The 14,622-nt window shown below is 42.2% G+C and overlaps 1 protein-coding gene across 3 annotated transcripts in view; it reads right to left on the bottom strand.

Annotated features, from left to right (window-relative positions):
• Nucleotides 1-14,622, bottom strand: part of znf410 (zinc finger protein 410) — a 21,524-nt gene extending 6,902 nt beyond the window's left edge. The window contains exons 1-7 of one of the 3 annotated variants that reach the window (XM_071370742.1): nucleotides 14,487-14,598; nucleotides 13,799-13,864; nucleotides 13,358-13,464; nucleotides 13,218-13,269; nucleotides 12,943-13,075; nucleotides 12,563-12,748; nucleotides 7,612-7,833 (exon numbers count right to left, since the gene is read on the bottom strand). In XM_071370742.1, the coding sequence (XP_071226843.1) occupies nucleotides 7,612-7,833; nucleotides 12,563-12,748; nucleotides 12,943-13,075; nucleotides 13,218-13,250 (574 nt within the window). In that variant the 5' untranslated portion in view covers nucleotides 13,251-13,269; nucleotides 13,358-13,464; nucleotides 13,799-13,864; nucleotides 14,487-14,598. The other 2 variants (XM_071370740.1, XM_071370741.1) reach the window with 2 other exon arrangements.

Here is a 14,622-nt window from a genome sequence, read left to right as displayed (position 1 = left end):
GGTCGCTGTCCGCGGTCCTGAAACAATCTTCAGTGCACTGTAGAATTGGCGCCTTACCCCATATTGCTATGTGCATAATAGCAAAATTAACCAGCATATTGGGATTGAGAACAATGCGGCGGAGGCAGCAGCAGGAACGGCCCTTTCCTTAAGCCCTATTCGGACTGGATTAGTTTTACTGGGGAGGGGAATGTAATTACGTGTACCAGCGCAAAACACCACATCTGTCATTTTTGTCCTGTACGAATCTGCCATGTCAGTAATTTGTACATGGCAAGAGAGTAACAATTCCAGCCAGAATAACCTACTGTTTTTTGGCGATAATACTAGTCCTGTGCGTGTTTTGAGAGAAATGTCTGTTTGACAGGGGTTGCACAAGGTTTGAGAAGAAAACAATAAGTGATTTGATAAATTGAACAAAGTGCTGCGCATAGCCTATATATGAAGGGCCTCCATGTATCAATGTTTACAGTGAAGGCTGTTGTTCATATGTTCTGTGCGTATGAATTGAATATTGCCAAATGCATCAGTAAAAAATATTGCGGATATTTAATGTAACTGACCTAAACGTTTGTAGTTCACTTTCACATCCATAGCCTTAAAACGCATCTCAAGTGCAAGTGCACTGTTTAGCTCACATGAAGGCTGGGGGGCATTTAGGACGTCTACTGCAGATCGCTAAAATATCCTAATGATTATGATCACATTTTCTCAATTCAAATATTATGGAGACACTATACCAAAGATGGTTTGGTATGGTTTAGAAACTTGGGAACCAAGTTTGAGTTATCAGTGTAGCCCTATTATCGCCTGGAGGTGTTGCACTATCTTCACGCCAAGATAAAAACCTCCAGGCTTAATCATAACTGTCAATTTATTGGTAAAAAAGAATAACAGGGGGCAGTTTCGATAAAAGATAATCCCGTCCGAGTCATCCTCTGGAATAACGAACATTCTGGGGTAATAATTACGTAACCAACTTTCTCTAATAATACTAGTCCCGTGAGAATTCTTTATTTTGTACAAATTTTCTACATTGTAGAATAATAGTGAAGACATCAAAACTATGAAATAACACATGGAATCATGTAGTAACCAAAACAAAGCGTTAAACAAATCAAAATATACAGTTGAAGTCGGAAGTTTACATACACTTAGGTTGGAGTCATTAAAACTCGTTTTTCAACCACTCCACAAATTTCTTGAAAAGAATTGTAGACCTTGAAAAAGATTGTAGACCTCCATAAGTCTGGCTGATCTTTGGGAGCAATTTCCAAATGCCTGAAGGTACCACATTCATCTGTACAAACAATAGTAAGCAAGCATTGTGGACTTCAGAAAACGGCAGAGGGAGCACCCCCCTATCCACATCGACGGGACTGTAGTGGAGAGGGTAGTAAGTTTTAAGTTCCTCGGCGTACACATCACGGACAAACTGAATTGGTCCACCCACACAGACAGCGTTGTGAAGAAGGCGCAGCAGCGCCTCTTCAACCTCAGGAGGCTGAAGAAATTCGGCTTGTCACCAAAAGCACTCACAAACTTCTACAGATGCACAATCGAGAGCATCCTGTCGGGCTGTATCACCGCCTGGTACGGCAACTGCTCCGCCCACAACCGTAAGGCTCTCCAGAGGGTAGTGAGGTCTGCACAACGCATCACTGGGGGCAAACTACCTGCCCTCCAGGACACCTACACCCCCCGATGTCACAGGAAGGCCATAAAGATCATCAAGGACAACAACCACCCGAGCCACTGCCTGTTCACCCCACTATCATCCAGAAGGCGAGGTCAGTACAGGTGCATCAAAGCTGGGACCGAGAGACTGAAAAACAGCTTCTATCTCAAGGCCATCAGACTGTTAAACAGCCACCACTAACATCGACTGGCTGCTGCCCACATACTGACTCAACTCCAGCTCACTTTAATAATGGAAATTGATGGAAATTGATAAAAAATGTATCACTAGCCACTTTAAACAATGCATATGTATATACTGTACTCTATATCTACTGCATCTTGCCATCTTTATATAATACATGTATCACTAGCCACTTTAAAGTTTACATACCCTACATTACTCATCTCATATGTATATACTGTACTCGATACCATCTACTGCATCTTGCCTATGCCGTTCTGTACCCTCACTCATCCATATATCTTTATGTACATATTCTTCATCCCTTTACACTTGTGTGTATAAGGTAGTAGTTGTGGAATTATTAGGTTAGATTACTCGTTGGTTATTACTGCATTGTCGGAACTAGAAGCACAAGCATTTCGCTACACTCGCATTAACATCTGCTAACCATGTGTATGTGACAAATCAAATTTGATTTGAAGCATAAACACCATGGGACCACGCAGCAGTCATACCACTCAGGAAGGAGACGCGTTCTGTCTCCTAGAGATGAACCTACTTTGGTGGAAAAAGTGCAACAGCAAAGGACCTTGTACCTGTTTCCTCCAGCATCTATATCCACAGTAAAACGAGTCCGATATCAACATAACCTGAAAGGCCGCTCAGCAAGGAAGAAGCCAATGCTCCAGAACCGCCATAAAACAGACAGACTACGGTTTGCAACTGCACATGGGGACAAATATCGTACTTTTTGGAGAAATGTCCTCTGGTCTGATGAAACATAAATAGAACTGTTTGGCCATAATGACCATCATTATGTTTGGAGAAAAAAGGGGGAGGCTTGCAAGCCGAAGAACACCATCCCAACTGTGAAGCACGGAGATGGCAGCATCATGTTGTAGGGGTGCTTTGCTGCAGGAGGGACTGGTGCACTTCACAAAATAGATAGCATCATGAGGATATAAAAATTATGTGGATATATTGAAGCAACATCAAGACATCAGTCAGGAAGTTAAAGCTTGGTCGCAAATGGCTCTTCCAAATGGACAATGACCCCAAGCATACTTCCGAAGTTGTGGCAAAATGGCTTAAGGACAACAAAGTCAGGGTATTGGAGTGGCCATCACAAAGCCCTGACCTCAATCCTATAGAAAATCTGTTGGCAGAACTGTAAAAGCGTGTGCGAGCAAGGAGGCTTACAAACCTGACTCAGTTACACCAGCTCTGTCAGGAGGAATGGGCCAAAACTTATTGTGGGAAGCTTGTGGAAGGCTACCCGAAATGTTTGACCCAAGTTAAACAATTTAAAGGCAATGCTACCAAATACTAATTGAGTACATGTAAACTTCTGACCCACTAGGAATGTGATGAAAGAAATAAAAGCTGAAATAAATTTCTCTCTACTATTATTCTGACATTTCACATTCTTAAAATAAAAAGTGGTGATCCTAACTGACATAAGACAGGGAATTTTTACTTGGATTAAATGTCAGGAATTGTGAAAAACTGAGTTTAAATGTATTTGGCTAAGGTGTATGTAAACTTCCGACTTTAACTCCATTTTATATTTTAGATTCTTCAAAGCAGCCACCCTTTGCCTGGATGACAGCTTTGCACAATCTTGGCATTCTCTCAACCAACTTCACCTGGAATGCTTTTCCAACAGTTTTGAAGGAGTTCCCACATACGCTGAGCCCTTGTTGGCTGCTTTTCCTTCACTCTGTGGTCCAACTCATCCCAAACAGTCTCAATTGGGTTGAGGTCAGGTGACTGTGGAGGCCAAGTCATCTGATGCAGCATTCCATCCTTCTTGGTCAAATAGCCCTTACACAGCCTGGAGGTGTGTTGGGTCATTGTCCTGTTGAAAACACATGATAGTCCCACTAAGCGCCAACCAGATGGGATTGCGTATCGCTGCAGAATGCTGTGGTAGCCATGCTGGTTAAGTGTGCCTTGAATTCTAAATAAATCACTGACAGTATCACCAGCAAAGCACCCCCACACCATCACACCTCCATGCTTCACGGTGGGAACCACACATGCGGAGATCATTTGTTCATTTGTTCAACCGGTCTAATATCCATTGCTTATATTTCTTTGCCCAAGCAAGTATCTTCTTCTTATTGGTGTCCTTTAGTAGTGGTGGTTTCTTTGCAGAAATTCAACCATGAAGTGCCTGATTCACGCAGTCTCCTCTGAACAGTTGACGTTGAGATGTCTGTTAATTGAACTATGTGAAGCATTTATTTGGGCTGCAATTTCTGAGGCTGGTAACTCTAACGAACGTATCCTCCGCAGCAGAGGTAACTCTGGGTCTTCCTTTCCTGTGGTGGTCCTCATGAGAGCCTGTTTCATCATAGCGCTTGATGTTTTTTGCGACTGCACTTGAAGAAACTTTGAAAGTTCTTGAAATTTTCCGGATTGACTGACATGTCATTTCCCTTTGCTTATTTGAGCCGTTCTTGCCATAATATAGACTTTGTCTTTTACGAAATAGCACTATCGCCTGCATTCCACCCCTACCTAGTCACAACACAACTATTGGTTCAAATGCATTGAGAAGGAAAGACATACCACAAATTAACAAGGCACACCTCTTAATTGAAATGCATTCCAGGTGACTACCTCATGAAGCTGGTTAAAACAATGCCAAGAGTGTGCAAAGCTGTTATCAATTCAAAGGGTGGCTACTTTGAAGAATCTCATATATAAAACATGTTTTGATTTGTTTAACACTTTTTTGGTTACTACTTTCATAGTGTTGATGTCTTCAGTGTTATTCTACCATGTAGAAAATAGTAAAAATAAAGAAAAATCCTGGAATGAGTAGGTGTGTCCAAACCTTTGATTGGTACTATATATCTACAAGCATCAGTTGCCTCAGTGATTTTTTTAATAACCTACTGAGCACCAAGCCACATTTGTTTTGTTAGAACAGACTGGTATGGGGCCTCCCGAGTTGCACAGCGGTCTAAGGCACTGTATTGCAGTGCTAGAGGCGTCACTACAGATCAGGGTTAGATCCTGGGCTGTGTCATAGCCGGCTGCGACCGGGAGACCCATGAGGCGGCGCACAATTGGCCCAGCGTCGTCCGGGTTAGGGGAGGGTTTGGCCGGCTGGGATGTCCTTGTCCCATCGCGCTCTAGTGACTCCTTGTGGCGGCCAGGCGTATGCACGCTGACTTCGTTCGCCAGCTACAGTGAGGGAAAAAAGTATTTGATCCCCTGCTGATTTTGTACGTTTGCCCACTGACAAAGAAATGATCAGTCTATAATTTTAATGGTAGGTTTATTTGAACAGTGAGAGACAGAATATCAACAAAAGAATCCAGAAAAACGCATGTCAAAAATGTTATGAATTGATTTGCATTTTAATGAGGGAAATAAGTATTTGACCCCTCTGCAAAACATGACTTAGTACTTGGTGGCAAAACCCTTGTTGGCAATCACAGAGGTCAGACGTTTCTTGTAGTTGGCCACCAGGTTTGCACACATCTCAGGAGGGATTTTGTCCCACTCCTCTTTGCAGATCTTCTTCAAGTCATTAAGGTTTCGAGGCTGACGTTTGGCAACTCGAACCTTCAGCTCCCTCCACAGATTTTCTATGGGATTATGGTCTGGAGACTGGCTAGGCCACTCCAGGACCTTAATGTGCTTCTTCTTGAGCCACTCCTTTGTTGCCTTGGCCGTGTGTTTTGGGTCATTGTCATGCTGGAATACCCATCCACGACCCATTTTCAATACCCTGGCTGAGGGAAGGAGGTTTTCACCCAAGATTTGACGGTACATGGCCCCGTCCATCGTCCCTTTGATGCGGTGAAGTTGTCCTGTCCCTTTAGCAGAAAAACACCCCCAAAGCATAATGTTTCCACCTCCATGTTTGACGGTGGGGATGGTTTCTTGGGGTCATAGGCAGCATTCCTCCTCCTCCAAACACGGCAAGTTGGGTTGATGCCAAAGAACTCCATTTTGGTCTCATCTGACCACAACACGTTCACCCAGTTGTCCTCTGAATCATTCAGATGTTCATTGGCAAACTTCAGACGGGCATGTATATGTGCTTTCTTGAGCAGGGGGACCTTGCGGGCGCTGCAGGATTTCAGTCCTTCACGGCATAGTGTGTTACCAATTGTTTTCTTGATGACTATGGTCCCAGCTGCCTTGAGATCATTGACAAGATCCTCCTGTGTAGTTCTGGGCTGATTCCTCACCGTTCTCATGATCATTGCAACTCCACGAGGTGAGATCTTGCATGGAGCCCCAGGCTGAGGGAGATTGACAGTTCTTTTGTGTTTCTTCCATTTGCGAATAATCACAGAAACTGTTGTCACCTTCTCACCAAGCTGCTTGGCGATGGTCTTGTAGCCAATTCCAGCCTTGTGTAGGTCTACAATCTTGTCCCTGACATCCTTGGAGAGCTCTTTGGTCTTGGCCATGGTGGAGAGTTTGGAATCTGATTGATTGATTGCTTCTGTGGACAGGTATCTTTTATACAGGTAAGAAACTGAGATTAGGAGCACTCCCTTTAAGAGTGTGCTCCTAATCTCCGTTCGTTACCTGTATGAAAGACACCTGGGAGCCAGAAATCTTTTTTTGATTGAGAAGGGGTCAAATACTTATTTCCCTCATTAAAATGCAAATCAATTTATAACATTTTTGACATGCATTTTTCTGGATATTTTTGTTGTTATTCTGTCTCTCACTGTTCAAATAAACCTACCATAAAAATTATAGACTGATAATTTCTTTGTCAGTGGGCAAACGTACAAAATCAGCAGGGGATCAAATACTTTTTTCCCTCACTGTATATGGCGTTTCCTCCGACACATTGGTGCGGCTGGCTTCCGGTTTAAGCGGGCAGTGTCAAGAAGCAGTGCGACTTGGCGGGGTCATGTTCCCGGAGGACGCATGGCTCTCGACCTTCACCTCTCCCGAGTCCAACGGGAGATGCAGCGACGGGACAAGACTGTAAAAAAATACCAATTGGATATCATGAAATTGGGGGAGAAAAAAAAGTTGACGATTTTTTTGTTGATATTACTTACTACTTAGTGTTGTTTACACTGTTCCAAACCAGAAAAATTATATTGTAATCTAACAGCACCTGTTTGTCACACACAATATACAAGTAGATCTCGCTCCTATACCCTCCTTTTTCTAGATCTTCTTCTTATTACAATTATTATTATGATCATCATTATAATAAGTAATGTCGTTATCATTAGTAGGCTTAGTATAGTAGCCTTGTATAACCACCATCGAGCTGTAGGCCTAAGAACAAGTCCTATTTAGGCTTAATACCCTAACTTACTTAGGCCTACTGTATATTTTAATTAATGGGCTAATGTATCAACCAATAATTTATTAATTCATGCCATCACACAGCATATGAGACATTCATGCTTTGAAAAGCAATCGAGCATTTTAGTTTTAAAGTTAAATAACAAAGGGAGCTTTGAATAATTAGCCTAAACAAAAAATAAACTGCAATTCACGAAGGCATGCAACTGTTTTTCGTCTGCTGTAGTAAAGGCTTTAAATATCTTGTTTTTCGTTAGAACAGACTCTCTGGTCCACTTATTTACTGAATGTTGTGTACACTGTTCCAAATGGTCAGGAAAAAAATTACATTGTAATCTTACAGCAACTTTTTGGCACACTCGCAATGCTTGCTTATACCCTCCTTTTTCTGGATCTTGAGTAGTTTCCAACAACTAAGTCAAATGTCTTCCACAGATCTGACTTACTGTTGGTGCCATTCCCAGCCCTAGCGTCCTGGCTAGCCTTGGCATCTTTAGCCAGCTGTGCCCGCGTGGCTGCGATGAGGCTGTCGTGCGCCAGCTCCTGTACCCGCAGGTACCAGGGGGCAGTGCCATCCACGCCACAGTCCCCGGACGAGATCACCTCTTGTTCCTCCTCCTCTGCACCATCTGCTGAGAAGATTAAGGGCTCAGAGGAGGCTGCTAGACCTGGGAGAAGAGGGAGGGAGGGAGGGGAGGGCGGAGAGAAAAATGAGGGGAGGGAAGGTGGAGGGGGAGAGAGTTTGTCAGGGGATGATGAAGTGTCCTTGTCCCGTTATCTCAAGTCCTACAATGTAAACAAAACAAGGTCATAAGAGAATAATTGTGATCATTTGCCAGACAGAGACAGAGCATGGCAAAGACAGAGCATCCAGAGATGAGATAATAACACTTGTCAGTGCATTTGCATGACATTTCAAAGCTGCTGTCACACCACAGTACAGATAACTGTTAAATACAGCATTTCAAAACTAGGGATGGCCACGGTTATTCTAATACCCAAACGGACGTTAGTATTCGATTACTTGTGTGAATTATTTTTTGTTTGTTGTATAGGCCTATTTTAACAATGAAAGGCATTGTCTAAATTAAATTAAAATATCCATGTGACATTGTTACATACAAGGATATACCATGACATTTGAAATTCTTAATTTAATAAAACAAACTTTTGAATGTAGTTTTTATGACGTGTGCCCGATAAAATAAAAAAAACACATACCAGTAGCCTTCATGTGTGTAGCTAGTTGTTTTTGTCAGCCTATCAAAGCGCCACTACAGTCAAAGAGGATCCATGTGCAGTAAATAAAGTGAGCGATGCAATGCAAAATGGAACTTAAATTAAGGAATTAAAAGTTAGCTAAATGAGAACAAGCAGGCAGTAGGCTACAATGAGCAACCATCAGGTAGGCTGTTTAATCTGAATGAACTCGTTGGTTTTTGTAGACAAGCTCAGGGAGCGCAGCAAATGCTGCCTCACTTAGTCTAGCTAGAAAGTTTATTTTCTCAGATTTGATGCAGTCAAAGCGAGGGCCATACAGAAATGGTTTGTCGAGGCACACAGAGCCCAGACCTCAACCACATTAGGGATGAATTGGAACTCCGACTGCGAGCCAGGCCTAATCGCCCAACATCAGTGCCCGACCTCACTAATGCTCCTGTGGCTAAATGGAAGCAGGTAACCGCAGCAACGTTCCAACATCTAGCGGAAAGCCTTCCCAGAAGAATGGAGGATGTTATGGAAGCAAAGGGGGGGGACCAACTCCATATTAATGGCCATGATTTTGGAATGAGTTTAGCATTTGTCCCATATTCCTAGCACACAATGACTACATCAAGCTTGTGACTCTACAAATTCGTTGGATGCATTTGCAGTTCGTTTTGGGTTATCTAAATACTGCTACTGGTCACTATTACTCTTCTTTACATGTATATATTACCATTACTATATTACCATAAGTGTTTATATATTCCAGCTTCCAGTCACTTTTCAGCCCTGTTTACATGCACAGTTGAAGTCAGAAGTTAACATACACTAAGGTTGGAGTCATTAAAACTAGTTTTTAAACCACTCCACAAATGTCTTGTTAACAAACTATAGTTTTGGCAAGTCGGTTAGGACATCTACTTCGTACATGACAAAAGCTATTTTTACAACAATTGTTTACAGACAGATTATTTCACTTATAGTTCACTGTATCACAATTCCAGTGGGTCAGAAGTTTACATACACTAAGTTGACTGCCTTTAAACAGCTTGTAAAATTCCAGAAAATTATGTCAATGCTTTAGAAGCTTCTGATAGGCTAATTGACATAATTTGAGTCAATTGGAGGTGTACCTGTGGATGTATTTCAAGGCCTACCTTCAAACTCAGTGCCTCTTTGCTTAACATCATGGAAAAATCTCAAGAAATCAGCCAAGACCTCAGAAAAATTATTGTAGACCTCCACAAGTCTGGTTCATCCTTGGGAGCAATTTCCAAACCCCTGAAGGTACCACGTTCATCTGTACAAACAATAGTACGCAATTATAAACACCATGGGACCACACAGCCGTCATACTGCTCAGGAAGGAGATGCGTTCTGTCTCCTAGAGATGAACGTACTTTGGTGTGAAAAGTGTAAATCAATCCCAGAACAACAGCAAAGGAAGATGCTGGAGGAAACAGGTACAGAAGTATCTATATCCACAGTAAAAGAGTCCGATATCAACATAACCTGAAAGGACGCTCAGCAAGGAAGAAGCCACTGCTCCAAAACCGCCATAAAAAGCCAGACTACGGTTTGCAACTGCACATGGGGACAAACATCGTACTTTTTGGAGAAATGTCCTCTGGTCTGATGAAACAAAAATAGAACTGTTTGGCCATAATGACCATTGTTATGTTTGGAGGAAAAAGGGGGAGGCTTGCAAGCCAAAGAACACCATCCCAACCGTGAAGCACGGGGGTGGCAGCATCATGTTGTGGGGATGCTTTGCTGCAGGAAAGACTGATGCACTTCACAAAATAGATGGCATCATGAGGATATAAAAATTATGTGGATATGTTGAAGCAACATCTCAAGACATCAGTCAGGAAGTTAAAGCTTGGTCGCAAATGGGTCTTCCAAATGGACAATGACCCCAAGCATACTTCCAAAGTTGTGGCAAAATGGCTCAAGGACAACAAAGTCAAGGTATTGGAGTGGCCATCACAAAGCCCTGACCTCAATCCCATAGACAATTTGTGGGCAGAACTGAAAAAGCGTGTGCGAGCAAGGAGGCCTACAAACCTGACTCAGTTACACCAGCTCTGTCAGGAGGAATGGGCCAAAATTCACCCAGCTTATTGTGGGAAGCTTGTGGAAGGCTACCCGAAACGTTTGACACAATTTAAAGGCAATGCTACCAAATACTAATTGAGTGTATGTAAACTTCTGACTGTACAGAAGTACAGAACTGCGAATGTGATGAAAGAAAAGCTGAAATAAATCATTCACTCTACTATTATTCTGACATTTCTCATTCTTAAAATAAAGTGGTGATCCTAACTGATCTAAGACAGGGAATTTTTACTCTGATTAAATGTCAGGAATTGTTGAAAAACTGAGTTTAAATGTATTTGGCTAAGGTGTCTGTAAACTTCCGACTTCAACTGTATATATCCTACTACCTGTCACTTTTTATGTATAATACTTGTATTCTCTTGTTTCTTCAACCTATATCGCACTTCTGGTGTTTTTTCATTTGATTATATTTTCTATATTATTATTACTACTATCACTGCATTGTTGGGAAACGGCTATCGAGGGAAGAATCACACTGTACTGTTTTACACCGGTTGTATCCTGTGCACATGGCGAATAAACGTTTAAACTTGAAACGATAGGAACTTAATGGTGAATGATGACTGGAGTGATTCTCTTTCTATGTGAGTAGATAATGATGAGTGAGAAAGTCACATATTTACAGATTTAAACCAGTTACAGATTTAAACCAGAGACTTGTTGCTTACGGGCCCAACACTCTCAACCTCGAGGCTACATCATTCATCATGATTATCCCATAATCATAGTAGCATCCACATTTATGTAGAATTGTTCACAAACATGTTCTATAATTGAGACCCAGAGGTAGATGAACCTCCTTCTTATTAGCTCTTCCACTCCCAAAAACCCAGCTGAGCCAGCCTCCACTGTTATTGTGAACAGCAGGGGTCTCGGGCTCAGCCACCGGCCGGCTGCCAGTCTGGCACTGAGGGTTGGCCTCGGAGTGTTCCGGCTTGGTGATGGACATCATAGCAGGATGCTCAACATATCTAAGTCGGACATCTGTAATAAGTGGGAGAAGTCAGGCCACTCTGCTCATGTCACCATACAGAACAATTACTAGCTGACAGGTAGAAACGTCTGGCTCTGATACGCTGTTACAACCCAATCTTAACCTACACGCAGGGAGGTTACTCCAGGACTCTGCGATCGCATTGTTTTGGTTGCAAAATCAACAATTCAGCGCATATTATGAGAGGGCTTACAAATTTGACCAATCACCAAACTATTTCTGCATAAAATAGTCACATCATCACAATATTATCGCATAGAACTGACCCATTACCACAGTACAAAAAGAGGGCTCGCAATTTCAACCAATCACCGCACATTTACTGCATAATATGGTTCAATCAAGCCACACGTCAACACAGTTTTTTCCCTTGTCAGCGCATTTTTGCAACTAATTGGACAAAACAATTGCATATTGCTATGCAAAATGTCATAATTGTTGCTGCAAAATCTAGCATATTTATCCGCAAATATCAAAAAAAATCCATGCGAAATCCTGGAGAGATTCACTGGAGTATGAAAATGTATACACTCACTACTGTAAGTCGCTCTGGATAAGAGCGTCTGCTAAATGACTAAAATGTCAAATGTCAAATAATAAAAGTGATTCCAAAATGACACTATACATTATTCACCAGTCCCTTCCTATAAAACAAAACATAATCTGAAACACAACCAAAATAAGCTGTAAATGCATCCAACAAGTGTGTAGAGTCGCAAGCCTGATTTAATAATTGCATTAGGAATATGGGACCAAATACTACATTTCACTACTTTAATACACTATAAGTGAAATTTGTCCAAGTACTTAGGTCAGCTCCCACTTAGCCCAGTCAAAGCTCTTTTCTGTCCTGACACCTTAATGGTGGAACCAGCTTCCCCATGATGCTAGGACAGAAGAGTCCATGCCCATACCCGAAAATGTCTGAAACCCTACCTCTTCAAAGAGTATCAACATCTCATGTTCATCTTACAGCACCACATGCAGGCATGCCCTGGAAGAAAAGGGGGCTGTCTATATAGAAATATGGTGATAGAAGTGGGGGTTTTCTATGCCTAGGGCCTGCGTCTCCATACCTTTGGCGAGGTTCAGTAGGACATAGGAGGTGCTCTCTGACCGTTGCAGGTCATGGAGGACGGGAGGGGGGCTGGGGGGCATGTGAGGGCTGCGGGGGTGGTGGTGCACCACCATGGGGCTCCGCTCTGCACCCCCAAACTCTGAACGGGACGGAGACCTTGCTGACACATGGCTGAGACCACCCTCTGAGGAATAAAGTAACAGATTACATTAGTGGAGTGGTTAGTTGCCTGAGGACCAATGACAGAGCAGGTTCATAGAGAGATTTAGTCCAAGTGGGAATATATCATATGAAAAACACAAGGTATTTTTATGGTAGATTGTCTATGATGATTTCCAGTCATTCTCTTCGATAGCCGTCTCATGCTATCTGTCTGACCTGTCAGACCCAGCTGTGTACACAGGGAGCTGTCTGCGGGAGCCAGCAGGGGAAGGCAGATGTGTTTGGGCTCCGAGTCCTCCAGACCCTGCCCCAGAGGTATGGATGCGTTCTGGACAAACTGAACCAGCAGCTGCAGAAGCAGAGGCGGAAGTGAGGAAGAGAGAATCTATCAAACTGTTATGTAGCTAAGGGTGGATCTATAAGTGCAAATGGAAGACTCCAAATAAATACAGCCATGCATTCATGTTGGCAGGTGAATAGTGTGTTGTTACCTCAGGTTTGGAGTCAAGCTCATCTGACAGCATGGATTACGCCTTGAGAGATCTGTTGGGATAAATCAAACGATGCATTACACTGAGGAGGAATTTTCAACCTTACACAAACTTATTGTACTTTACTGTCCATTACTTACCCCCAAAATGAGCTTTTAAGTGAGATGTCCTATTAGGGTTGGGGTGAGAATGATCATCTCGGTTTCATCAGTTTCCAGTGTTTTCCATTCATGAAGTCGTCATAAACCTAAATAGATTATATACACCTCTTTGGTTGAATGACTTGTTGAAGCTAGCAACCAACATCTCCACAAAAGTGCGTGCTGGATACAATGTCTATTACTTAACTGAGCTGTCAGTCTGTAAACTCACTATGAATCACAACAAGCTTTGCATAATCTGTGAAAGCTAACTAGTTAGCTGGCTAACTAGCACAGCCTCTATGTTTAGCTAATGCAACATCAATAATGTTGGTTGGCTGCATAGCAAGCTACCAACACCACCAGCACAGTAGCTACTGTTTCTCCAAACAGAATATAGCTATGTTACCAGTTATGATAGATTACCGTTGTGTTACTTACTGGTCAACACCAAATCCAAAGAGTTTCTAAACACAGAGTCGCAACATCGCGAGACTTCCGGGAACGCTTGCAAAACAGACCAAACAGACCAGGCCGGGGTTTAGAGAGTTGAGAAATCAATGTGAGAAGTTTAAAAAAAAATCCTTAGTTGGTCATTTTCTCGAAATCTAAAAGGAACAACCTAGATTCGAGACAATGTTTTAAGTATTTGAACATGTCATTACTCCAACTTCCTGAACGTGACAAACTGACAAGTTTTCCTTTTCATCAAAAAAACACTATATCGAAGGAGTGCCTTCGATTTGACAGCCTGCACTTAGAAATTCGGCATGAGACGACCGTTAGACACGCTGACGTTTAACTGCGCATGAGCAGCTAGCAATCATCGCCTACAACCGTGATCTGGGATTTCTATTGGCTAAGCAGTTTCTGGCTATCTTCATACTGTACGGTATTTTTTAATTCCTATTGCAGCTACAAAAATAAATAAAAAAAGTGGATCGAAAACTGTGGCTATTTTAACGTTAGCTAGTTAGCCGGTGAGTTTGTTAACATTGCAGTTAATATCTTGCTAGCTTCTTATGCCAAAACAAAGCTTCTCAACAGTCAATCTACGTCGCACATCTACACTATAATCAAAACACTAAGAGAAAACATTCATTATTAAAGATTAATTTAAACGTTTTACCTTGTTTTCTTATTTGTACATCAAATAAATGTACCAGCCAACCCAATTCTACGGCACTTCTTGAGAGACAAAACAGGTACTTCCGCATTTCAGTTTTGGAAACGGCAGTTGATATCTGCTGGTTGCTGTGTGGTCA

The sequence above is a fragment of the Salvelinus alpinus genome, chromosome 27 (genome assembly GCF_045679555.1).
Source record: "Salvelinus alpinus chromosome 27, SLU_Salpinus.1, whole genome shotgun sequence".
In the NCBI taxonomy this organism is placed as follows: Eukaryota; Metazoa; Chordata; class Actinopteri; order Salmoniformes; family Salmonidae; genus Salvelinus; species Salvelinus alpinus.
This window is presented reverse-complemented; position numbering and strand designations above follow the sequence as displayed.